The sequence below is a fragment of the Penicillium expansum genome (assembly GCF_000769745.1).
Source record: "Penicillium expansum strain MD-8 chromosome Unknown contig362, whole genome shotgun sequence".
NCBI lineage: Eukaryota > Fungi > Ascomycota > Eurotiomycetes > Eurotiales > Aspergillaceae > Penicillium > Penicillium expansum.
This window is the reverse complement of record NW_015971526.1, coordinates 257,864-277,669: the sequence shown is the minus strand read 5'-3', so window position 1 is coordinate 277,669 and position 19,806 is coordinate 257,864. Positions and strand designations below refer to the sequence as shown.

At 46.9% G+C, this 19,806-nt stretch overlaps 10 protein-coding genes across 10 annotated transcripts; 5 read left to right on the top strand and 5 right to left on the bottom strand.

Moving 5' to 3' along the window:
- Positions 1-652: 652 nt before the first annotated feature.
- PEX2_104130 (YncE family protein) lies at positions 653-1,564 on the bottom strand (the record flags this gene model as incomplete). The annotated part of the gene is made up of 1 exon (XM_016747683.1): positions 653-1,564. One exon carries the CDS (start codon positions 1,562-1,564, stop codon positions 653-655), a length of 912 nt encoding a protein of 303 aa, XP_016593169.1.
- Positions 1,565-2,664: 1,100 nt separating this feature from the next.
- PEX2_104120 (putative quinol monooxygenase) lies at positions 2,665-3,222 on the top strand (the record flags this gene model as incomplete). The annotated part of the gene is made up of 3 exons (XM_016747682.1): positions 2,665-2,724; positions 2,873-2,985; positions 3,072-3,222. 3 exons carry the CDS (start codon positions 2,665-2,667, stop codon positions 3,220-3,222), a joined length of 324 nt encoding a protein of 107 aa, XP_016593168.1.
- Positions 3,223-3,467: 245 nt separating this feature from the next.
- Positions 3,468-4,527, bottom strand: PEX2_104110 (Dehydrogenase, multihelical; the record flags this gene model as incomplete). Its single annotated transcript, XM_016747681.1, has 3 exons — positions 3,468-3,763; positions 3,816-4,200; positions 4,264-4,527. 3 exons carry the CDS (start codon positions 4,525-4,527, stop codon positions 3,468-3,470), a joined length of 945 nt encoding a protein of 314 aa, XP_016593167.1.
- A 550-nt stretch (positions 4,528-5,077) lies between these two features.
- On the top strand, positions 5,078-6,777 carry PEX2_104100 (CoA-transferase family III; the record flags this gene model as incomplete). The annotated part of the gene is made up of 3 exons (XM_016747680.1): positions 5,078-6,022; positions 6,086-6,691; positions 6,739-6,777. 3 exons carry the CDS (start codon positions 5,078-5,080, stop codon positions 6,775-6,777), a joined length of 1,590 nt encoding a protein of 529 aa, XP_016593166.1.
- A 418-nt stretch (positions 6,778-7,195) lies between these two features.
- PEX2_104090 (fungal specific transcription factor domain-containing protein) lies at positions 7,196-8,663 on the bottom strand (the record flags this gene model as incomplete). The annotated part of the gene is made up of 4 exons (XM_016747679.1): positions 7,196-7,614; positions 7,666-7,904; positions 7,958-8,377; positions 8,428-8,663. The coding sequence occupies 4 exons, from the start codon at positions 8,661-8,663 to the stop codon at positions 7,196-7,198; spliced, it is 1,314 nt and encodes a 437-aa protein (XP_016593165.1).
- A 1,841-nt stretch (positions 8,664-10,504) lies between these two features.
- On the top strand, positions 10,505-11,905 carry PEX2_104080 (putative cytochrome P450; the record flags this gene model as incomplete). The annotated part of the gene is made up of 1 exon (XM_016747678.1): positions 10,505-11,905. The coding sequence occupies one exon, from the start codon at positions 10,505-10,507 to the stop codon at positions 11,903-11,905; it is 1,401 nt and encodes a 466-aa protein (XP_016593164.1).
- A 236-nt stretch (positions 11,906-12,141) lies between these two features.
- On the bottom strand, positions 12,142-13,377 carry PEX2_104070 (cation diffusion facilitator family transporter; the record flags this gene model as incomplete). The annotated part of the gene is made up of 2 exons (XM_016747677.1): positions 12,142-12,432; positions 12,493-13,377. 2 exons carry the CDS (start codon positions 13,375-13,377, stop codon positions 12,142-12,144), a joined length of 1,176 nt encoding a protein of 391 aa, XP_016593163.1.
- A 1,909-nt stretch (positions 13,378-15,286) lies between these two features.
- PEX2_104060 (General substrate transporter) lies at positions 15,287-16,914 on the top strand (the record flags this gene model as incomplete). The annotated part of the gene is made up of 3 exons (XM_016747676.1): positions 15,287-15,443; positions 15,502-16,212; positions 16,274-16,914. 3 exons carry the CDS (start codon positions 15,287-15,289, stop codon positions 16,912-16,914), a joined length of 1,509 nt encoding a protein of 502 aa, XP_016593162.1.
- A 562-nt stretch (positions 16,915-17,476) lies between these two features.
- PEX2_104050 (DUF4202 domain-containing protein) lies at positions 17,477-18,064 on the top strand (the record flags this gene model as incomplete). Its single annotated transcript, XM_016747675.1, has 1 exon — positions 17,477-18,064. The coding sequence occupies one exon, from the start codon at positions 17,477-17,479 to the stop codon at positions 18,062-18,064; it is 588 nt and encodes a 195-aa protein (XP_016593161.1).
- Positions 18,065-18,378: 314 nt separating this feature from the next.
- On the bottom strand, positions 18,379-19,420 carry PEX2_104040 (VIT1/CCC1 transporter family protein; the record flags this gene model as incomplete). The annotated part of the gene is made up of 3 exons (XM_016747674.1): positions 18,379-18,892; positions 18,946-19,294; positions 19,357-19,420. The coding sequence occupies 3 exons, from the start codon at positions 19,418-19,420 to the stop codon at positions 18,379-18,381; spliced, it is 927 nt and encodes a 308-aa protein (XP_016593160.1).
- Between the last annotated feature and the right edge of the window lie 386 nt (positions 19,421-19,806).

Genomic DNA, 19,806 nt, shown 5'->3' with positions numbered 1-19,806 from the left:
TAAAATAAAATATTCGCAGTTTCTCCACGGGGAGCTCAAACAAATACAATGTGTGTGCAGTTCTACAGGATCTGTCCTGTCTCAATTTCTTTGTCTGGGGCTTCCTCCCTGAACAAGCCCAAAAAGACATTTGCCTTAGGAAGTGCTCATATTTGGACTAACGGCAGCATCGAGCGGATCGGAAGGTCGCGACGTCATATCCCGGATGACCGTATTGGGATTCCGACTCGGGCAAAAAAAAAAGCCCTAAGCAGCGCCTCATTTTCTCCATGTATATAGTAAGGATAATATATGGTTCGATGAATACTGTGAATTCTCTAATGGAACAGTAATCAACAATGTACAGCAAAGAAATCAACTTACGTAGTGCCACTATTTTAGCCAAAGACGTCGGAATCGAGAGATGGCAGGAGATTAGTGCTTTACTACTGATACACGTACACTATGTGACTAAGAAACAAAGGATCAATGAGAGTCAAGATAACTACTGGTGGCAATCTAACTACCGCCACGAAGCTCCGTAAGAAGCTCTATAAGAAGCCCTGTAAATATATTCACGGGACAAAGGGACAGACGCCTGAGCGCCACAAAGGATCAAAGAGAGGTCCGCCAAGTTGCATGTAATCGATACCTCAATATATCAATATGTCAACTACTCTTCAACATAGGCTATCCCCGTAATCGCACCTCCAATATCAGGGGAAATAGTGTGCTTGCAGGACCCGTCCATATTGGCACTATACAGAGAGCCTCCAAGATCGCCGAAAAACATACGGCTATTCTTCAAGTCCAAGGCAAGTCCAATCCCTTCATGAAGCTTGCGAACCAAGACCTTCGGCTGCAAGTTTTTCGCTGACACATCCGCAAGGGCGACTGAATTTACAGTGTTACCCTGTGGTGGATCACCACGATCAGTCCAGTACAATGTTCCAGAGACTTGATCTAATTCCAAGTCGATAGGCTCCGGAAGATTATCCAGAAGGATCTGGATATCTGCGTCATTTTTTTCGAGACCCATTCTGAAAATCCGTCCTTTGTTCCCCTTCGACGGTCCTTTCTGCGTCCAAAAGATAGACTTAGACTCCTCGTCCACAGCAATGCCGACACACCAGTTCTGCGCATCCTGTCTGTCTGTATCGGTGATGCCAGCCTGGTGAAGCACCTCAATGTCACTACCATCCATATTGGCCCTCATAACTCTCATTCCTTCTCGGTCTGACCAGTACAGCTTTTTTGACTTCGGCGCAATAATCATCTGCTTCGGCGTATGTGTCTGGCCTGGTGGGATGATCGTCACAATATTCCTACCAGATAAATCACAACGTTGTATGGACCCGTCGTTGGCGGAAGGGACTCCCATATTTGTCCAATATATATGCTGGCGAGCCTTGTCAATGGCGATTCCATCGGGGAGACTGCTGATATTGGTAATCAGCTCACGGAGACCAGAACCATCCGGTTGGCAAGTGAGAATGCGGCCAATGGGTTCTGGATATGTTGAAAGGCCAACGTCGAGGAAAAAGAGTCGACCTGTAGAAGCCGCAACAAGGGGAGATTGGGCCATTTCGAGAGTATAAAGAGACCGAAAGAAATCGGGCGATTAAGCTTTTGCGGGGCAAAGAGTTGATATCCAAGTAAACTGGGTGACAGCTCAACACCTTAAGTACTTTCCAATTCATGTACTGCGACCTCAAGAAGGTGGCTTAACTATTATCTAGCATGGATGAGCCAACCGGCTTGTCCGCTGTGCAGATTTGGTGGCTTCCGAAGTACAGCCGCGAGCCTAATCGGTATGTTCCGATATTTGACGACGCGTACTCCGTTGACCCGCTTAATTTATTATTCCGACAACCTTTGAAGCCGAGACTATCGGCTTTCCGACTCCGAGGAAAGTCTTCCAGCCGCCCATTCAAGGAAAACGTCATAGTTCTTCTAACTTATCGCTTCCCTGGTGAAGACCAAACGGAATAAGATATCGAATACCTTATTTGAAAACCTGGTTAAATAATCGTTTCAAGCCCCCGGTGATGGTATGCCCCAGCGGATAGCAAATTCTCGTCGTATCACAAATTGTCAAATTAAGTATCTTTTGTACGGAATTGCCATATAAAAGATACTTGAGAATTTGTTATCCGCTGTGGTACGGAGTACAATAGGGGTTGATGGGCTTGGCACAATTACGGGTTTCCCCCAGAAAATCACATGACCGCAGTGTGGCGAATCCCACCTGGCAACAAAAGTACCGGCATTTTATGTTTAGTCAACATGTCCGTTGGAGTTTACTTGTTTTACCATTTCAGTTGGAGTTGAATATCACTGACCGTATATTTTTGTGCTGCATATTTCTGTGAGATATCACAGAAATATGCAATCGACAACACTATACTCAAGAGTCACCAAAGTGAAGTAATTACATGTATTCAAAATATAAGATATTATATTAACTTTGGAGCTAATATTTCGGCCGTGCATGTTTCTGTGGTTCCCGGTTCTTTGCGGAACTGACGGGAGTGGGTGTGGAATTATTAATATGACCTTCATATGGTGCCAACCTACCTAAGTTAGGCCTAGAGAGTCTGCCCCTTGCAATAAATACCTTTTGTTCTTTACTATTTTGTTCTCTTACTTTATTCCGTACCACTCTAAAGCCCCCAAGAGCTCAAAATGTCCGAAGTTATCAACCAGGTTGCCATTCTTACGGCTAAGCCGGAAGCGTTTGACGAAGTAAGTGAAATCAATAACTAGTCTGGCTTACCAGGCCTATGTTATTTCTGATCATAGTCGATTGTTGTTGCTATCAGGAGTGGCTTTCTCTTCCCCCCCATATGGATCTTTCTGAACTGACGAACTTTGTGTCGCGTCCTATTTATAGCTCGTTGCCGAATTAGCCAATATTACCCGCAATGTCCAAGAGCATGAGCCTGAGGCTATTGTATACTATGCCTACTCTATTCCTCAAGCCAATGAAGTCGTCGTAGTTGAAAGGTACGTCCACGCTCCGTCCCTTGTTTTCTCTTTTTGTAGCTTGACAATATCTACCATTGGACCCTTTTTACTAAACTTCTTTTCAGATACACAAACCAGGCCGCATTGGACAAACATCATGCTGCGCCTTACCTTCAGGAACTCATCAAGAAGGCCCCAGCCCTGTTGGCGAAACCTTCGGAGGTCAAGGCTGGTGCACACTTGCTTCAAGACTCTGCACAGGTAGTCCGCCTGTAATTTGCTATAAAAATGTCTATCTCTTGCGAGTCACATCCTTCTCTTTTTTGAATATTTTTGGCGATTTGTGTCTTGTACGTTAGTGTGAACTACCCACAACATCAACTGAATCAAATGTGTTTCTCAACTTTAAAAAAATACCAGTAGACCTAAAATAGTCAATTGTTGCTCTGTTAACTATGGCGTAGCTTCATGGTTTCAAATAAACATTATGACTTGGGAATAAAATTGATGTATAACAATCCTTACAAGGAACCCTCCGATTTGCTTTTTATCAAGCCAACCAAAAGCTTGTCCCGATTTTCTTCAATCTCTTTCAAGTTAACATGTGATATCCACTCATCCACTCTCTCTTTAACAACGTCGACATCTTGAGAACCCATGTCAAATTCATGCCGGTGCATGTCATCCAACCATGTTTTCAACGCCGGCCCCAGGTGGTCCATGAAATGGTTAAAATTTCCACCTCCCCCAAGAGTGTTGGTCATGATCGGTCCAGTCAAAGCCCAACGAGGACCAAGGCCAGATGTCACAGTTTTGTCTAATCAGGTCAGAGCAATTCACACACATTCAATCAAACGGGTAATACTAACCAAGGTCTTCAGCTGAGATGACTCCTCTCGAGATGAGGCTATAGGCTTCAGCACAGACGGCGGCTTGAAGCCGGTTCGCAATAAACCCGGGAGTTTCCTTCTTGACGAGGACCGGATCTTTGCCTAGGCTTCGGTAGAACTGGAGTGCAGCCGTCACGTACGCATCACCGGTTCCTTGGTGGGGAACTACCTCCACCAAGGGTACTAGGTGTGGGGGGTTGAAGGGATGACCGATCAGAATACGGGATGGGTTTCTCTTGCATTCAGTGATAAAGTCCGACGAAGGGAGTCCAGAGGACGATGATGCGATTACCACGTGCTCGGGGGTATTTGCGTCCAAATGAGCGAAAAGACGACGTTTGAAGTCTAGCCTCTCCGGTCCATTCTTATATATAAGGTCGATCAGCAACAACCTCGAAGGAAACTCTTTTTGCAACGGCCAACTCACTTCTTGAATTAGATCTAAATCCCCAAGATGGGGGTCGATTTCCTTGACAAATTTGAAATTGTTCAAGTAATCGGCTTGTGTCACCTTGGCATTGGGGGTAGTCGACCAATTCTTCAGTAAATAATCTCGGAGCTTGCTATCAGCTCCTGGTGCTGGGTCCGTCACAATGACCTTCAAGCCCCTAGCTAGGAACAGTGCCGTCCAACTGGCGCCGATCACACCAGTGCCGATCACGCCGACAGTTCTAATTGGAGGAAGAGCCATGGTTTTTGATATGTTATGCGTTTATTCAGAGTTTTCCGTTTGAATTGAGGTTGTATAGTAATTTACTATGCGTGCAGTGAGGTCATTAAATAGTCTATGGGCCCTCGAGGTGACGGAGCAAGTTACTCAAAGGCACCGGAGTGCGTACCGAATCGGGAAAAATGTACCTCGGAAGCGTCTGCTGGCTTCCGCGATGTCAATATCGAAGCCAAGACCAGCTAACATTCCATGCTGAAAGTGCCGGGTTCCGAGGGGGGGACAATAGACTCGGTGGCAATTAATGAAGGGAAATAAACCCACATCTCCGGTGCCATTTTTGGCCTTCCGACCTCGGAAGCTTCAAAGCTTCGGAACGGGGAGATCATCTCTCTCTGACGTACGTTCAAGGGGACATAAATAGTTCGTGATCACCGGGGACATGGTAAAGTACCTGTCCGATTATAGAAGTTGCACGACCAAAATTACTTCATCCTTGCCTCCATTCTAAATCTCCGTTCTTTTTCTCATTTTTCTAAAGATCATCTCGGGGCAACATCTCTCTGAATTCACAATGCCGCCACACAAAACCACACCGAGCACAGATATATACGGTCCTGGGACTTTCATGGATACGGATTTTACTCCAATTCCCAAAGATGCTGCTCGGATTTTTGAGTATATTGCAAAGAGCACTCCTGGGTTCACTCAAGACAAAGAGCTTTGGGATACAGTCAAGTTTGAAGGTAGCTCGCTACCAATTATTCCTGGCCCAATCAAGGCCCCTCCCATTGCAGCTTCTCTACATGCCATGTGTGGAGTTGTAGCCCACGAAATTATCGAAGATCGTGACGGCACATCCGCGCGTACCCAGCAGGTCACTGTCAACACCGATCATGCTGGTATCTGGTTGGGAACTATTTTTGCAGCTTCTGTGGAAGGGAAAGACTTGCCTGGGCTGGTCAGGTCGCGTCAGCTGCCAGCTCTTTTCCAGCAGGATTTCGAGCGAGGCTGTATGTCAACCCCGGTAAAACAACGAACTACTGCTCTCTACAAGACAAAGACTCCGGGTGTTTGGTATCAGCTTCATGGTTCCCTTGATCCCACACCGGTCCTCAAATCGATGGGAATTGATCCTGATTATCCTGCCCAGACTTTAGATGAAGCTTATGACTACATCAGCAAGCATGTGGAGCAATGGACCGCAGACGAGTTGGAAATGCATAACGTCAAGAACGGGTTTTGCGGTAGCATCTGCTTTACCCCCCAAGGATGGTCAGACACGGCGATGGGAAAGAGTCTTGCGAATCACCCTCTAGTCGGCTACTCTCGACAGTCGCATGCAATTCCGACTCCTCCAACCCCCTTCCCCAATATCTCGGACGATAAGCGACCCTTGGCAGGTATCAAAGTGGTTGAGCTAGTTCGCATCATTGCTGGTCCTATCATTGGAAATACTCTCGCCGCTTTCGGTGCCGATGTCATTCGCGTGAACTGTAGCCGCCTAGTAGACCTGAACGTATGTCGCGAATTTCTGCCCTACTCGCGCTCGAACTCCTTTGTGCTGACTGATAATGTCTAGGCTTTGCAACTTACCCTGAACACAGGGAAACGCACTATCGATATTGATTTGACCAAGGACGAAGACCAGTCACGATTGCGGGCACTCATTGAGGGTGCTGATGTTTTTGTTCAAGGCTTCCGCCCCAATACGATCGCGAAGAAGGGCTTCGGCGTCAACGATCTCCTTGAGATGGCCGGCAACCGTGGTAAGGGGATAGTATACGTTGAGGAAAACTGTTACGGCCCTGACGGGCTGTACCATGAAAGACCCGGCTGGCAGCAGATTGGAGATGCCGCCTCAGGGTCGTCATACGTGATGGGCCGGTCTTTGGGTTTCAAGGATGGCACCAGCGTTCTTCCACCGCTTCCAATCTCCGATATGACCACTGGCCTTGTGGGCGCATTGGGGGCTTTGATGGCCCTCCGGGATCGGGCTCGACATGGCGGCTCATATCGTGTGACAAGTTCCTTGGTGAAGTCTGATGCGATTGCACTAGAGCCTGAGATCGGTCTTTACTCGCCGGAGGTTGTTGAACAGAGCAATCAGTTGTTCAAATGGGGTTCCATCAACCCCTCCTTTTTTGTGATAGAGATCCTTCTCGTTGTCATGGATGGATGGAAGAGGGTATTTCCCCAATATTTTGAATCCGGGACTGAGTCACTCATGACCAGTTTCCAAGGTGGGCCATGGGGCCATATGGAAACCCTTAAGCCTGTAGTCCAGTTGAGCAATTCAAGTGTGACACCTCGCTGGCTGACACCTGCGGTTCCCCATTGTTATCATCCTCAAGACATACAATGGCTGTAGCTTGCTCCTCGGAGGGAGCTACCATGTGATGCCCATGGTGGGGGCAAACTGTAACACTATACACTGGTGATTGGGTTTGATTTGCTGTGCAAGTTCATTTGTCAAGCCCTGGGGGTGATGTTTGTGCTGTTGTGAGCTGGAGCAGGCTTGGGTACATCAACACAGTGCTCAAGTCAATTAGTAGATAAATTATGTAAAATAAAGTCGATACTTGTTCCGATTCCATGTCTAATGAGCTTTTACTGCTAGACTGTTGATAACCATCTTCCAGCAGATGTTCTGGGTGAAAAAGAAAGGTCCGGTGTTCCGGATTAGTCGAGGCTATGCTTGCATTCCCCATCTTTCAGCTGGAACAGTTTCGTCGTCTAGCTGTGCAAAGAACAAAGGCCAATCATTCCAATCAAAGGCATAATTCTCAAGCCAGGCCAAGTTTCCTAAATGATTTTGAGGCTCTTGTCCTTCCATGGTTGCGCCTTGAATTATTGTGCTGTCACAATTGATTGCGTCTTGCGGACCTTCTTCGGCGGCGCAGTCTGTTCGAGAGCAGCGCATATCAATATTATTGTGGATCAATTCGAGAACAGCGCTGCACCTCGAAGCCAATGTAGTATACTTTTCATAACCTTTGAGAATATCACGAGCCTGTTGCAAAAGGTCTCTCAGACGAGCCAGAGAAAAATATTCCACTATCTCCGGGGACATTTGAGCTGCAAGCAGAATAGTTACTGCCATGTATGTATCTGAGAATGGTTAGTCATGCCGTTGCGCCTCGTTTTACGAGAGTAACTCACATGAGACAGTGTACCAGTTCGATGGTAGTATATACGCTTGCGTCTGCTCCGGTAGATTTCTGGTGATGAAATCTATCATATCTCCGGCAGCTTTAACACACCGAATTTGGCACTGAAAGACCATATGTCCGATGATTTGATCTTCCGAGTACAAACTGACACCATGAGCATTGTCTGCCTTTGGCTGGCGCACCTGCGAAAGGAACGGCCTAAACAGTAGAAGCCGGACAGAAAGATATCTTTCAACAAAAATTAGTCCGCATTTCAAATTCCCAGGTATCAGGACACAAACCGGGCGCGCAACATGTTTGCTTGACGTATGATATACTTTGTCGGCGTCGGATCTTCAAGATCCGACGGCATTCGAAAATAGGAGTGAAGGGTTTCGGTCCAATTGCACAGATCCGACTCGATTCTAAACAGGCTCGCGAATTTATCATAGGATAATGGTGAGCTTAACTTCACACCATTGAAATTTCTGCTTAGATCGGTGTCGGCTTTGGAATCACAGGAGTTATAGAATGTTTCCAACACGTCTCCTATGATGTGATGTAGTCGGCAGAATGATATGTAAAAATCCACCTTCGAAGGTAGAGCCGTATTCCCAGTGCCACTGGCGAACTCCACTGAGTGTAGCCCCAAAGTATCCAATCCTTGTTTTGCAACAGCTTGGGGAACTTTGAGTGCGCAGCCAAAAGTCATAGAAGCAATTCTATATAGAGTTAGTCTGCGCATTGAAAATATCCACTCTCCATATTATACCTGTCCATGATAATACATCCATTCCAAACCCGACGCGCAAGATCCCGCTCACGTGAGTCCTTGATAGATTCGATTGTCGCAGGGAGATGCAACCCCAGATCCTGTGCGATGTGAATCGCCGTGCCAATGCTTCGGAAGGATTTCTGGGGCATTTTATCATGTTGAAGATACACCGCTGTAAGCAAAAGGATTTGGATGATTTCGAAATTGTAAATTTCCATCAGTTCGTAGGACATTAATCCTTGAGCTCTCTCAAAAAAGGTAACTGAGGATTGATATCGAGAGGGAGGTGTTTGGGCCTGAAAAACAACACAAGATATGGCGAATATCATATTGAGAATGCAGTGCAAAGCCCTCTCGTTCATAGATATTTCTCCATTTTTTACCCACAGCGTCTCGTAGGCGTTTTCCAGAGACGATCTGTCGACCCAGGGATAGGCGCTATCCACATAATCCCAATATATGCTCAGTAAGTTGTCAGCCACCTTCCTTGTAGGAAGAACAAACTGCATATCAGAATCAGAGTTTTCTCTGCTAGCCCCGTTTTTCTGCAACTTTGGCAACCTTTCGAGCGGTTTGGGCGAAACTCGACTTCGGTCTTTCCCTCTATTCTCAAACCCTCTTTTTGGGCTTGTCGCATTTCCAACTTCATGCAAGATATGCGCCCCACTAGATGCGCCAAAAAGGCTGCCGTTAGGTACGATTCCACTGTACAAGCTAGCTTCATCATTATCTTCATTTTGAGACAAATTGTTTGAACATTCGCTTCTGCGTCTTGGCTGTTCGGTGTTATGGAAGACGTTGTCGATTGTAGCCTTCTCTCGGGCAGTATCTGAACTGTATATTGCTCAGCATGTAAGCTAATCTGTATTTAATGGACCACGACTAGTGAACCACACAGCAAGCATAATGAGAGGCTTGGTTGTTACATGTTTTAGGGGTGAGTCTATTCCCATTACTTACTGCACATTTGATGAGGGAGAGACTCGGTCAGTCTCGCGGTATATACATGCTTGGGTACTTTGTTTCCTTTTTGAGCAAGGCCCGCATACTAACATGACAAATATGAGCACAGTGTCGATCGCACCCTGTCGAATTTGTTGATTCGCTTACCTGGTCTAGAACCATCGCATTTTGTTTTCTTGGCTTTACAAACGTTACATGCGATGCTGATCTTGAGACGTTTCGGTTTTGGTCCTCTCGTCTTTTCTGGAGAATTTTCCATATGAAATGAGAACATCATTCTGCGAGCAACTGGAAAGGGAGAAGGTTGACTTCCGAGGCCTCTTCCGGGATGTCCGCTCTATTATGTCATCATTTGTCCTGTCAACTACTTGAAGTTGCGAGACAACTCCAACCCAATACTCACCTCTGCTTGTTTAACTAATCTTGGCCGAGCTCGAAAAAAGCCAGATGATGCGTTGAAATTCTTTGGCGTCTCTTGTATCACCATGTTTTAGGTGGACACACCTGACTGGGGATAACCTCAGGATATTACTAGCTGAGCATCTATGTAGGGATGGATTCACTGCGTTCGTGAATCATCTGACTGCTTACTAAATATAATTAGTTAGATGCCCAAGTGCAGGTGGTCACGGAGTAATCACACTGTGCTGCCCGTGAAATACTCACCTAGGCAGTGAGCTGAAGTCTAGCCCTTATAAAGCAGCACTCCGATCGGGAAAATCGCGACCGTAGCCTAGAATTCCGCTACATGCAGCTATCTGTTATCACATTATCACATTATCACATACCACACGTATCACATATTATGTGGGTATGCGGGGTATATAATTATTCTGCAGCTCAGCTGCACCTTCTCGAGTTCCTGACAATCCCATCTCGTCCAATTGGATGACGATACGGGATACTCAAGCTCGTCACAAAGTCACAAAGCTAATGGACCATTCAGGTGGTTGGCATTTCAGCCATGTGGCACTAGAACTTGCTGCGACCTCCTAGCTTGTGCATTCTTGGCACTTGTGATGAGTTCTCCTATCTTATTGATAAATGAAAGTGGTTTGCCATTATATTTCGAAAGATCATCATCTCAATCACTCTCCGGTGTGTCCACGCTATGCCTTCACCTATCCCTCAGCCCCAGGGGCTTCCAATTCTTGGAAATATCTTTGATATGATCCCTGGCAATACCTGGGCTTCTTTGAATAAGCTGGCAGCAGAACACGGCAGTGCTGGGATTTTCAAAATCAAAATTCTCACCAAGCAACTTGTCTTCATCACAAACGCGGCTCTCCTCGAGGAAATTTGTGATGAGAAGCGCTTCCGAAAATGCGTCACCGGTCCTATTGTCGAGATCCGCCGTCTTGCCCACGACAGTCTCTTCACTGCGTTTGACTACGAGGAAAGCTGGGGCATCGCGCATCGTATCATGGCTCCTTTCGTTTTGCCCGACGCCATCAAGGAAATGCACACAGATATACAACTCACAACGGACGACTTAATCTGGAAATGGACTTCAACGGACAGCACTGGCCAGCGTTTGGATGTCTGTAATGACTTGGACCGACTCAACCACGCCGCCAACATGAAATGCTTTCTCAGTCAGCATATAGATTGCGTCCTCGGCGAAGAACCTGCTGTTATCAAAGCTATGTCAGACGCGACTTTCGAAGCCATGCGTCGGCCCACGCGACCTAAGCTCCTCAATCGGCTCTTGTACCAGAGTACATTTGACAAGGATATCAAGATTTGTCGTGACTATTGCGCCCAGATTATCGCTAAGCGACGTAATAATCCTGTAGAACGGAGGGATTTGCTAAACGCCCTACTTCATGAAAAGGACCCGAAAACCGGAGAATCCCTTCCAGACAGCCAGGTCATCGACGAGATCATCAACATTTTCATCGGCAGTGCCACAGCCCCGAATCTCGTCTCTTTCACTCTGTACTATCTCGCCAAAAACCCAGACGAGACCACCCGTGCCCGTCAGGAAATTGACGCCCTCATCAGTCCCTCTGGCCAAATCGAACACTTCCACCTGTCGCAATTGCCCTACTGCGAAGCCATCCTCCTCGAATCCTTCCGTCTCTGCGCCCCAGCCCCAGGTTTCAACATCGAGCCTTTGCCCACCGATGGTCCCGTCCTACTCGGTGGAGGAGAATACGAGATTTCCAAGACCCAACCCCTGATTGCAATCCTGTCCGCCGTGAACCGTGACCCTGCTGTGTTTGATGACCCCAATGCTTTCAAGCCCGAGCGCATGCTCGGTGAGGCCTTTGACCGACTCCCAGTCGGTGTGAAGAAGGGGTTCGGAAACGGGAAGCGTGAGTGTTACGGTCAGCGGTATGCTTGGGAATGGTCGCTGCATGTGCTCATTCGCATCATTAAGGATGTTGATTTTGAGTTGGCGGATAAGGAGTATACATTTGATATGGAAGGTAAGAATTTCAATGGCGCTTTTAGTGTCAAGCCATACGGCATGTTTGCAAAGACCAAGAAGAGAAACGCTGCCCTTTAGTCTGCATGTGTTCGATGGATATCATGTTTTGAAATTCCGTTTTGAATAGTCCGGGCTGTGTTGATACCAGGTTTTGCTTTTATGTCTAATACCAAATTACCCTGCGATTGAGAAACTACTTTCGGCATTAATAAAGCCGATAATGATATTAATTTTTTTTTGCTAAATTTGGTCTGTGGCCATATGTCATTCCGATACATTGGAGACCCGCTCAACCGTGATATAATCCAGGCTTCTCACACAGCAGTCCCGTCTGCCTCCTTCTTGTTTTTAGACCATAATCGTTTCACCAACGCTCTGATGGAGTGTTTCGTTCCACCAATCTCATAAAGCGGCCTGTGTTCCTCGTTGACATCATGCAGATAATCATAATCGACATGCACAAAGGCTCGCTCGACATCCGCGAGGCCTTCCAACTTCCGCTGCAGCGCTTGGCTTACATCGTGAGACTCCCGAAGCTTAGTCTCAGGGTCCATGACAATATCAACCTCAACATAGAGTTGCTGTCCGGAATGATAAGCGCGACACTATGTACCATTAGCCAAAATGCCCAATACTCAATTCACACAAACCACTTCACAACTCACCGTATCCACCTTCTGAATCCTCTGGTCGTGAGTCAGTGTCACATAGATACACTTATTCACAAATTCGCGCGGGGCACATTTGCCCACAATCAGCCACATATTCTCAAATGCAGTCGATGCCCATGAGAACAAGATAAGCAGGGCAATGCAACACGCGCCCACAGGATCAAGATACCAAACAAATCGGTCACCCACAATCGACATGATCAACCCAAACCCATTAACAGCCAGATCATTGCGGTGATCGATGTAAAAGACATGAGCAGCCGGGTATCGACGCAAGCCATAACAGTACAAGAACATGACGAACTTGGAGAAGATAGCAACACCCACACAGACCAGCGGCACAATGTCCAACTGCTCGGACTCAGTTTCGCCCGCTGCAAGAGCCTTGGCCGATTCAATGATCAACTCCACCGCCACGATAGTCATCAACGCACAGAACATGATCACTCCCATTGTTTCAACGCGACGTCGTCCAACGGGGTATTTGTATGGCTTTGGGCGTGAGGACATACGTGACGTGACTAGCATAACAACCGAGGAGACGAGATCCATGAAGGCATCTGCGGCTGTGGCGAAGAGGGCTAAAGAGCCAGTTGTCACGGCTGCATAGAGCTGGATCACGAAGAGGAAGAAGTTGACTGTGAAACTGGCGCGCACGGCAAGCTTTACTTTGCCGCCGTTTTGGGCTTCGTCTTCGGCTTTGAGGCGCTCTTCCTCGCCAGCCGTGAGGAAGCCTTCGATCATTTCATTTTGACCTTTGTAGAAGTCCGTGAGTTTTTCCTTGTCATCATTGAAAGAGTACGGGACCCAGTTCTTTTTTGGTTCGGATATAGTTGTTTTGTATTGGTTGAGGTTTAGAGGGTCTTCGAGGATTGTCATTTTGTGTGGTTGGATCGAGGTCAGTCAAGACTGGCCAAGGTAACTCGATGTAGGGCTCTGATGGTAGGGCTCAAGTTGAAGATCAGATAAGCGACAAGAATCTTCCTCCGATCTAAGGTTTAGGGGTAAGCTCACGCCAAGACACTCGGTGTCTCGAACAACTTCAGCGCCTTGGCATCGTGGCAGTGCCAGCGGAGTTTCTCTTGGCTTGATGAATTTGACGAGTCATAATACGAGGGTTGATACATGTTGCATCAGTGGAGGTCTTGGAAGTCTTGGGGTCTCTCCAATGGATGACTAGAAACTGGAGCTTCCAATCCCGGGGGATTTGAGTGCTCATCTTGGGGGTCTATATGCGCCCAGTTTTACTGGAAAAATGATTTCATATTTGTTCTAGGAACAGAAATAAGGAGTTACGTATAGGGCTTGCAATACCTATGAATCTTTGTGTGAAAGGGGAATGATAAATCCTTGACTTTCATAGCGTTAGGTATGTCTCATGGGCATATTTCTCCGAATATATATATCCACAATTTTACGACCCATTAAAAGCTAATTTAACGACTAAAATGAATATGTATTTCGTATGTTGTATGTTTTCAAAGTGAAGGAATATATTTACGTGTCTAAAGTATAGAACTAACCTTCCAAGGTCCATGTCTCACAAGCTTTCAAGCTTTTAAAGTACCAAGGTACTAAGAACCAAGAACTAAATAAGCTCAAACAAAAAAAACCCTAACTCTGGGGAATTAACATTGGATTCGATTTCGAAATATAATTTTATAAATACTTAACATTTTTAGAGCTTTTAGCCAGAGGAAACCTATTTCCGTAAATTTCAACCCTGTATGTTGTATGTGAAATCTAGCAAGACCAACCTTTATCGTCATTATTTCGAATCTATTAGGTCACATTATCACTCTCGGTAGTAATAGGACTGGTACAGTCTTCCTTTCATCCCTCTTACATACTTCTGTGCAGCCTACAGAGTACACCTACACACCATTGTACTTTATGCTTCATGATCTCATCTACTGACCAACAATATCATCAACAGTCACGTCTACACAGTAAAGTCTATTCTCTTGAATCTGCTTTAACTCGTAAGCAGGGGGAAACCATAAGCCACCGGGATACCCTGGTGGGCTTCCGATTGGTGCCATAAGGCTGTCCGCGTCAGAAAATAGTAATATCATTCCGCGCCGCTCTGCCTTCCTGATTCAAGACTCTCCTTGATCAGGATTTCTAAATATCAAGTGACGTAGTAAGGGTATAGGAGGTACCCCAAACTGGCTCACAAAACCAAAAAAGAAAAGGAAATGAAATCCCGTTCGTTCCCTACAAGGTCTTCAGAGGAGTTTTTCCTTACAGCGTTTCCCCAGAGACAAGTCCCTGCATAAGGGTGAGTCGATCTATCGCGAATTCAATAATCAAGGGAATCCATACGGAGACTATAGCTACGAATCCCAAGGTCGACTTTGGCAACTGAGGAAACGATCCTCGTGGCCAAAGGTGAGGGGAGGGAGCTATGAGAGCTACGAGCATTCCTGAAGCATCCGAGCTACCCAAGTCGTTGGAAGCTCACCCCCCAATCGCGATCTTTAAACAGGCATGTTGACAAGCGTGTCACATCCAAGCTCTTGGGTCTGAACAAACTAAGGAAAATTGTCCGGTGATCGGATCATTTGACTTCCCTCCCTTCATTCCTACTCCTTAGCTACAGCTGTAACCTCGCGCGGAGAGCTCGGGTCCTGGATAAATGTGAGGAATGTTGGGGCGGATTGTCACTCGGAGTTTTATTTTACCAATTGATCTTTAGTGTTTAAATAAAAGAGCTTGACAGCTCGGAGTTCAAGGTCTCGGAAAATAAATCCACGAGACTCACTGTCTTTGCAGCATATCGCCAACCATGGCCTCCAAGGTCTTACAGAACAACACCAACAGCAGCTGGATGAAGGATCCAGGGCTGCGGAGACTAAACCTGGGGATCGGGTTTATGTTATCTGCATCGGCTACAGCCGGATATTGTGCTAGCATGATCAATGGCCTCCTGGTGCTTCCCGAATGTAGGTATCTATACATCTCTATGCTATATGGGACCACAAGGCTAACCAAAAAACACAGTCACGAAATTTTTGGAAGGTCTTGACACAAATGCGAGAGGTCTCATTATCGCAGCTGTCTCACTGGGATCCTTTTGCTCATTCATCCCCGGATCTTACATCGCCGACAATCTGGGGCGGAGGATCTGCGTTCTCATCGGTTCCTCGCTAGTGATTATCGCCTCAATTATTCAAGTTGCGACCAACAACAACTGGGTCTTCTTCGGTGCCCGTGTTCTGGCTGGAATAGGAGTTGGAGTCTCACAAACTGCTGCGCCGTTGCTCATTACCGAATCGACACATCCACGCCAACGACAGGCCTTTACTGGTCTATACAACGCGCTTTGGTTCATCGGGTCGATCACGTCAGCTGCTATTGGTTTTGCTGGACTCACGATTGTAGGGAGTTGGTCATGGAAACTCCCCTGCCTAGCGCAGGTGTTTTACCCGGTCCTTCAATTGATAGGGCTATGCTTTGTTCCCGAGAGCCCAAGATGGTTGGTGTCTCGGGGCAGGAAAGAGGAGGGAATGGCTATACTGGCAAGATACCATGCCAATGGAGATGAAAACGACGAACTTGTTCAGGACGAGTTCTACCAAATTTGCAAGAGCATCAATGCGGAATCCGATAAGAGCTGCCGACGCTGGAGCACTTTCTTCGCAACCCGGAGCAACATGCATCGTCTATCTATTTGTGTGATCTTGGGATTCATGCAGGAGTGGTCTGGAAATGGTATGAAAAAGAATCACAACTCCCTTTTTTTCAACCTGATTTCTAACGAAGTTTCTCCCAGGCGTTGTTTCTTATTATCTAGCACCGATTCTAGAATCAGTCGGTATATATAACGCATCTCACCAGGCCGCCATCAATATAAGCATGCAGGTGTGGAACCTGGCATTCGCGGTCTGTGGAGCAATGGCTGCAGACCGATACGGACGACGAAAACTCTGGCTAATCGCAACATTGTTGATGTTCATCTATCTATCCGCCGCGACGACTATGTCAGGTCTCTTCCAAGAGCTTCATGTACTGGAGGCCGGCATTGCGGTGGTTCCCATGCTTTTCCTCTTTTGCAGCGCTTACGATATGGCATATATGCCCTTGTTTATTGCATACCCAGCTGAAATCCTGCCCTTCCAACTCCGCGCCAAGGGCCTTGCCATCACACTGACCACTGATTCGATGGCTTGCTTCTTCAACCAGTTTATAAACCCAGTGGCACTGGCGGCAATCCACTGGAGATACTTCACGGTGTATCTGGGTTGTCTTGTGATTTTCGGCGCAACGATCTACTTCCTCTTCCCGGAGACTAAAGGTCTATCTCTGGAAGAAGTGGCGCGGATCTTTGAAAAGGAGAAAACTTACCAGGTGGAGACACCTTCTGAGGTTTCGCAAGAGCTGCTCGTGTTCCAGAAGGGCAGCACCTCATCGTGATTGTGATTGTGATTGTGTAATTTTTTGTTTGCTGTTGCGTGTTGCGTGTTGTAATTACGACAGTGCTCGGTCCCGAAACAGTTCCTCGCAGGCTAATCCCCAGCAGACTGGATACTGATGTTATCTAGGTGTCTTTCTTTGCCGTTCAAAGTTCATGTGGAAGAGCAAATCCTATAGATAAATATGTAGAGATTACCCACCATTATCTTGTGGAGTCGATTTAAATTGGATGATTCTAATAAAGAGATATAATAGTCATGATAATTAGCCAGGGTCATTGCTATATGAAGCTTACGTGTACTCCGTATGTATGTTGTAGTTGCACGATGCACCTCGGAATGTATACAAATTAACCCGCCAATTAGAAACGTCCAGTTACCACTCACACTAATCTATATATGGACTAGCGTCCATTCTTATCCAAAAACCGCATATCAATCGACTCAGACAGCTCTCAAGCGCGAACAAGTCTAATTGATTCCAAGTCCAAACCCCTCTCACCAAATCAACACCATTTAAAATAAAACAAACTACTTTATTGACATCATCCAACCCCACAAAAATGACCAAACTCGAAACAGCCCTTGAGCGCATCGACGCAGCACACGCCGACGACCCCCGCGAAGCCCAAACACCCACCGGCCCAATCCCTTACGAACTGCACTATGCGCAGAAAATGACCAGCTACCTCTCAACCCTGAACCCATCCGCACCAGAACTCTTGCAACTCGCAATCCGCGCCCAACACCTGCGTCGCTGGGAAGTGCCGCGGGACAGCTACCCCGCCACGAAGATTGGGTATCACTCGTGGCGGGCGGGACTGCAGAGGCGCCAGGCGGCGCTGGTCGAGCAGATCTGTGTCGAGAGTGGGTATTCAGCTGAGGAGGCTGCGAGGGTTGGCGCGCTGGTGCGTAAGGCGGATCTGAAGCAGGGAGACCCTGATACGCAGACTCTAGAGGATGTTGCTTGTCTTGTCTTTTTGGATGATCAGTTTGATAAGTTTGAGGCGGAGCTTGCAGATGAGGAGAAGATGGTTGGTATTTTGAGGAAGACTTGGGGGAAGATGTCGGAGCGCGGGAGGGAGGAGGCTTTGAAGATTCAGTTGTCGGATAAGGCGAAGAAGTTGGTTGGGATTGCGTTGAGCGGGTGATACTTTGGTTTGCGCTTTTAGGGGTTCTTTGTTGTATATATCCATATATCTAAGGTAACCAGTACTAATGCCCTTGCATTTGAGATCATGTAACTTGATATCGTCAATGTGAAATGAATTATGCTTCGTTAAATATGTATAGTAAAGGCTTTTTGTAGCTTTCCCCCAGAACGCCCATTGATAGACCCATAACCAAGTCAAATCAGAATGAAAAATACAGTAGGAGTAGAGAGAAAACAAATACTCCGTCTGCTGCAATGCATAAACGCTCAATGCAACGTGAACATCATCAGTACCATCACCACCACCAAGTATCAAGTACTGGTGCTGCCCATGTCAATGAACTGAACCAATCCAATAGCCGCACCAGCAGCGACACCTCCAACGCAACACATCTGCATTCCGCCCCAGATAGCAGCCAACACATTGGCCCGGCCAGACCAGCCGCGCACAACACAAGTCTTAACATATCCAAACACAAGCAAGGTAATCGCCATGACACCAATACTCCAGTACAGTGCAATGGTAATCTGCTGGGCAATGAAGTACGGAATAAGTGGAATAAATCCGCCAATGAAATAACCCAGCGCGAGCGTGATGGCCGAAGTCCACGCCTGGTTACAGTCAGGCTCCATCTCCCGATGATGGAAAGCAAGCAGGAACTCAAGGAGACGGTCTTGGGACGCATGCAAGTCACGCGTGATATCCGCAACCGCCGAGTCCGACAACCCGTATGGAGAGAAGGTCTCGCGCACCATGGCGCGAGTCTCTTGTGAGTCCGTTTGGATTAACTCTTTTGTTTCACGGACTGTGGTTTGATATGATTCACTAGTGTTTGTTAGTACATATGCTGATTTTGTTGTTGTATGTGGATAACTTACGCTTCACTCTTTGCGCCGACGTATCCACCAAGTCCCATGGAGATGGCTCCAGCGGCCAGCTCGGCGAGTCCACCCAGCACAACCACTTTTGTGTTTCCCAGTGCAGATAGACCCGCGCTCAGGGCGAAGGGCACCGTCAGCCCATCTGAGAGGCCGAGGATGGCATCCGAGACGATGCGTGGGTTGATGCGTGCGCGGGTGCTGCTGCTGCTAGTTGATGTTGTTGATTCATCTAGGCTGTTGCGCCGTCCGAAGGTATCGTAGGAGCGGCTGCTTTGGGATTCGAGGTCTTGATCGGAGTCTCCGCGGATGGTATCGTCGTCATCACTGTGAGAGAGGAGGCGCTTGCCTGGATTTGGATTGCGGTAAGTATATGCCTATATGGGTATAGATTCTCTTTTCTCTACTCACCTGAGTGTAATTTGTCTGATTCCTTCGTAGGGAAGAGCTTTTGCTTGATGAAGAGGAATGCCATGATGCTGATCCGAAACTGCTACCAAGATATGCTCTTTGGATATCTCCAAGGTACGATGTATAGCAGAAGTTCACCACGCAATTACAAGCTGGCAAGAGGAAGAAGATGAGTTGATGAAGGCAAAGCTGGGAAAATGATTGCACTTTATTTGATCCAGCAGAAGAATCCAGAATGGGTGTCTTAAGTCTTGGATGAATATCAACAAAGACTATTGAAACGAAGTATGAAGAGAAGAAAAAAAAAATCATCTACAATGATCGGCCGCGTCTCACCCCTTTTAACAGACTCTCACCGGTCTCAGTAATCCAGGAGCCATAGAAAAAAATACCAAGCAAAAGCCCACAGTTTATGCCAACTAAACAGGAAATAATGGAGGTTCGTTCGCC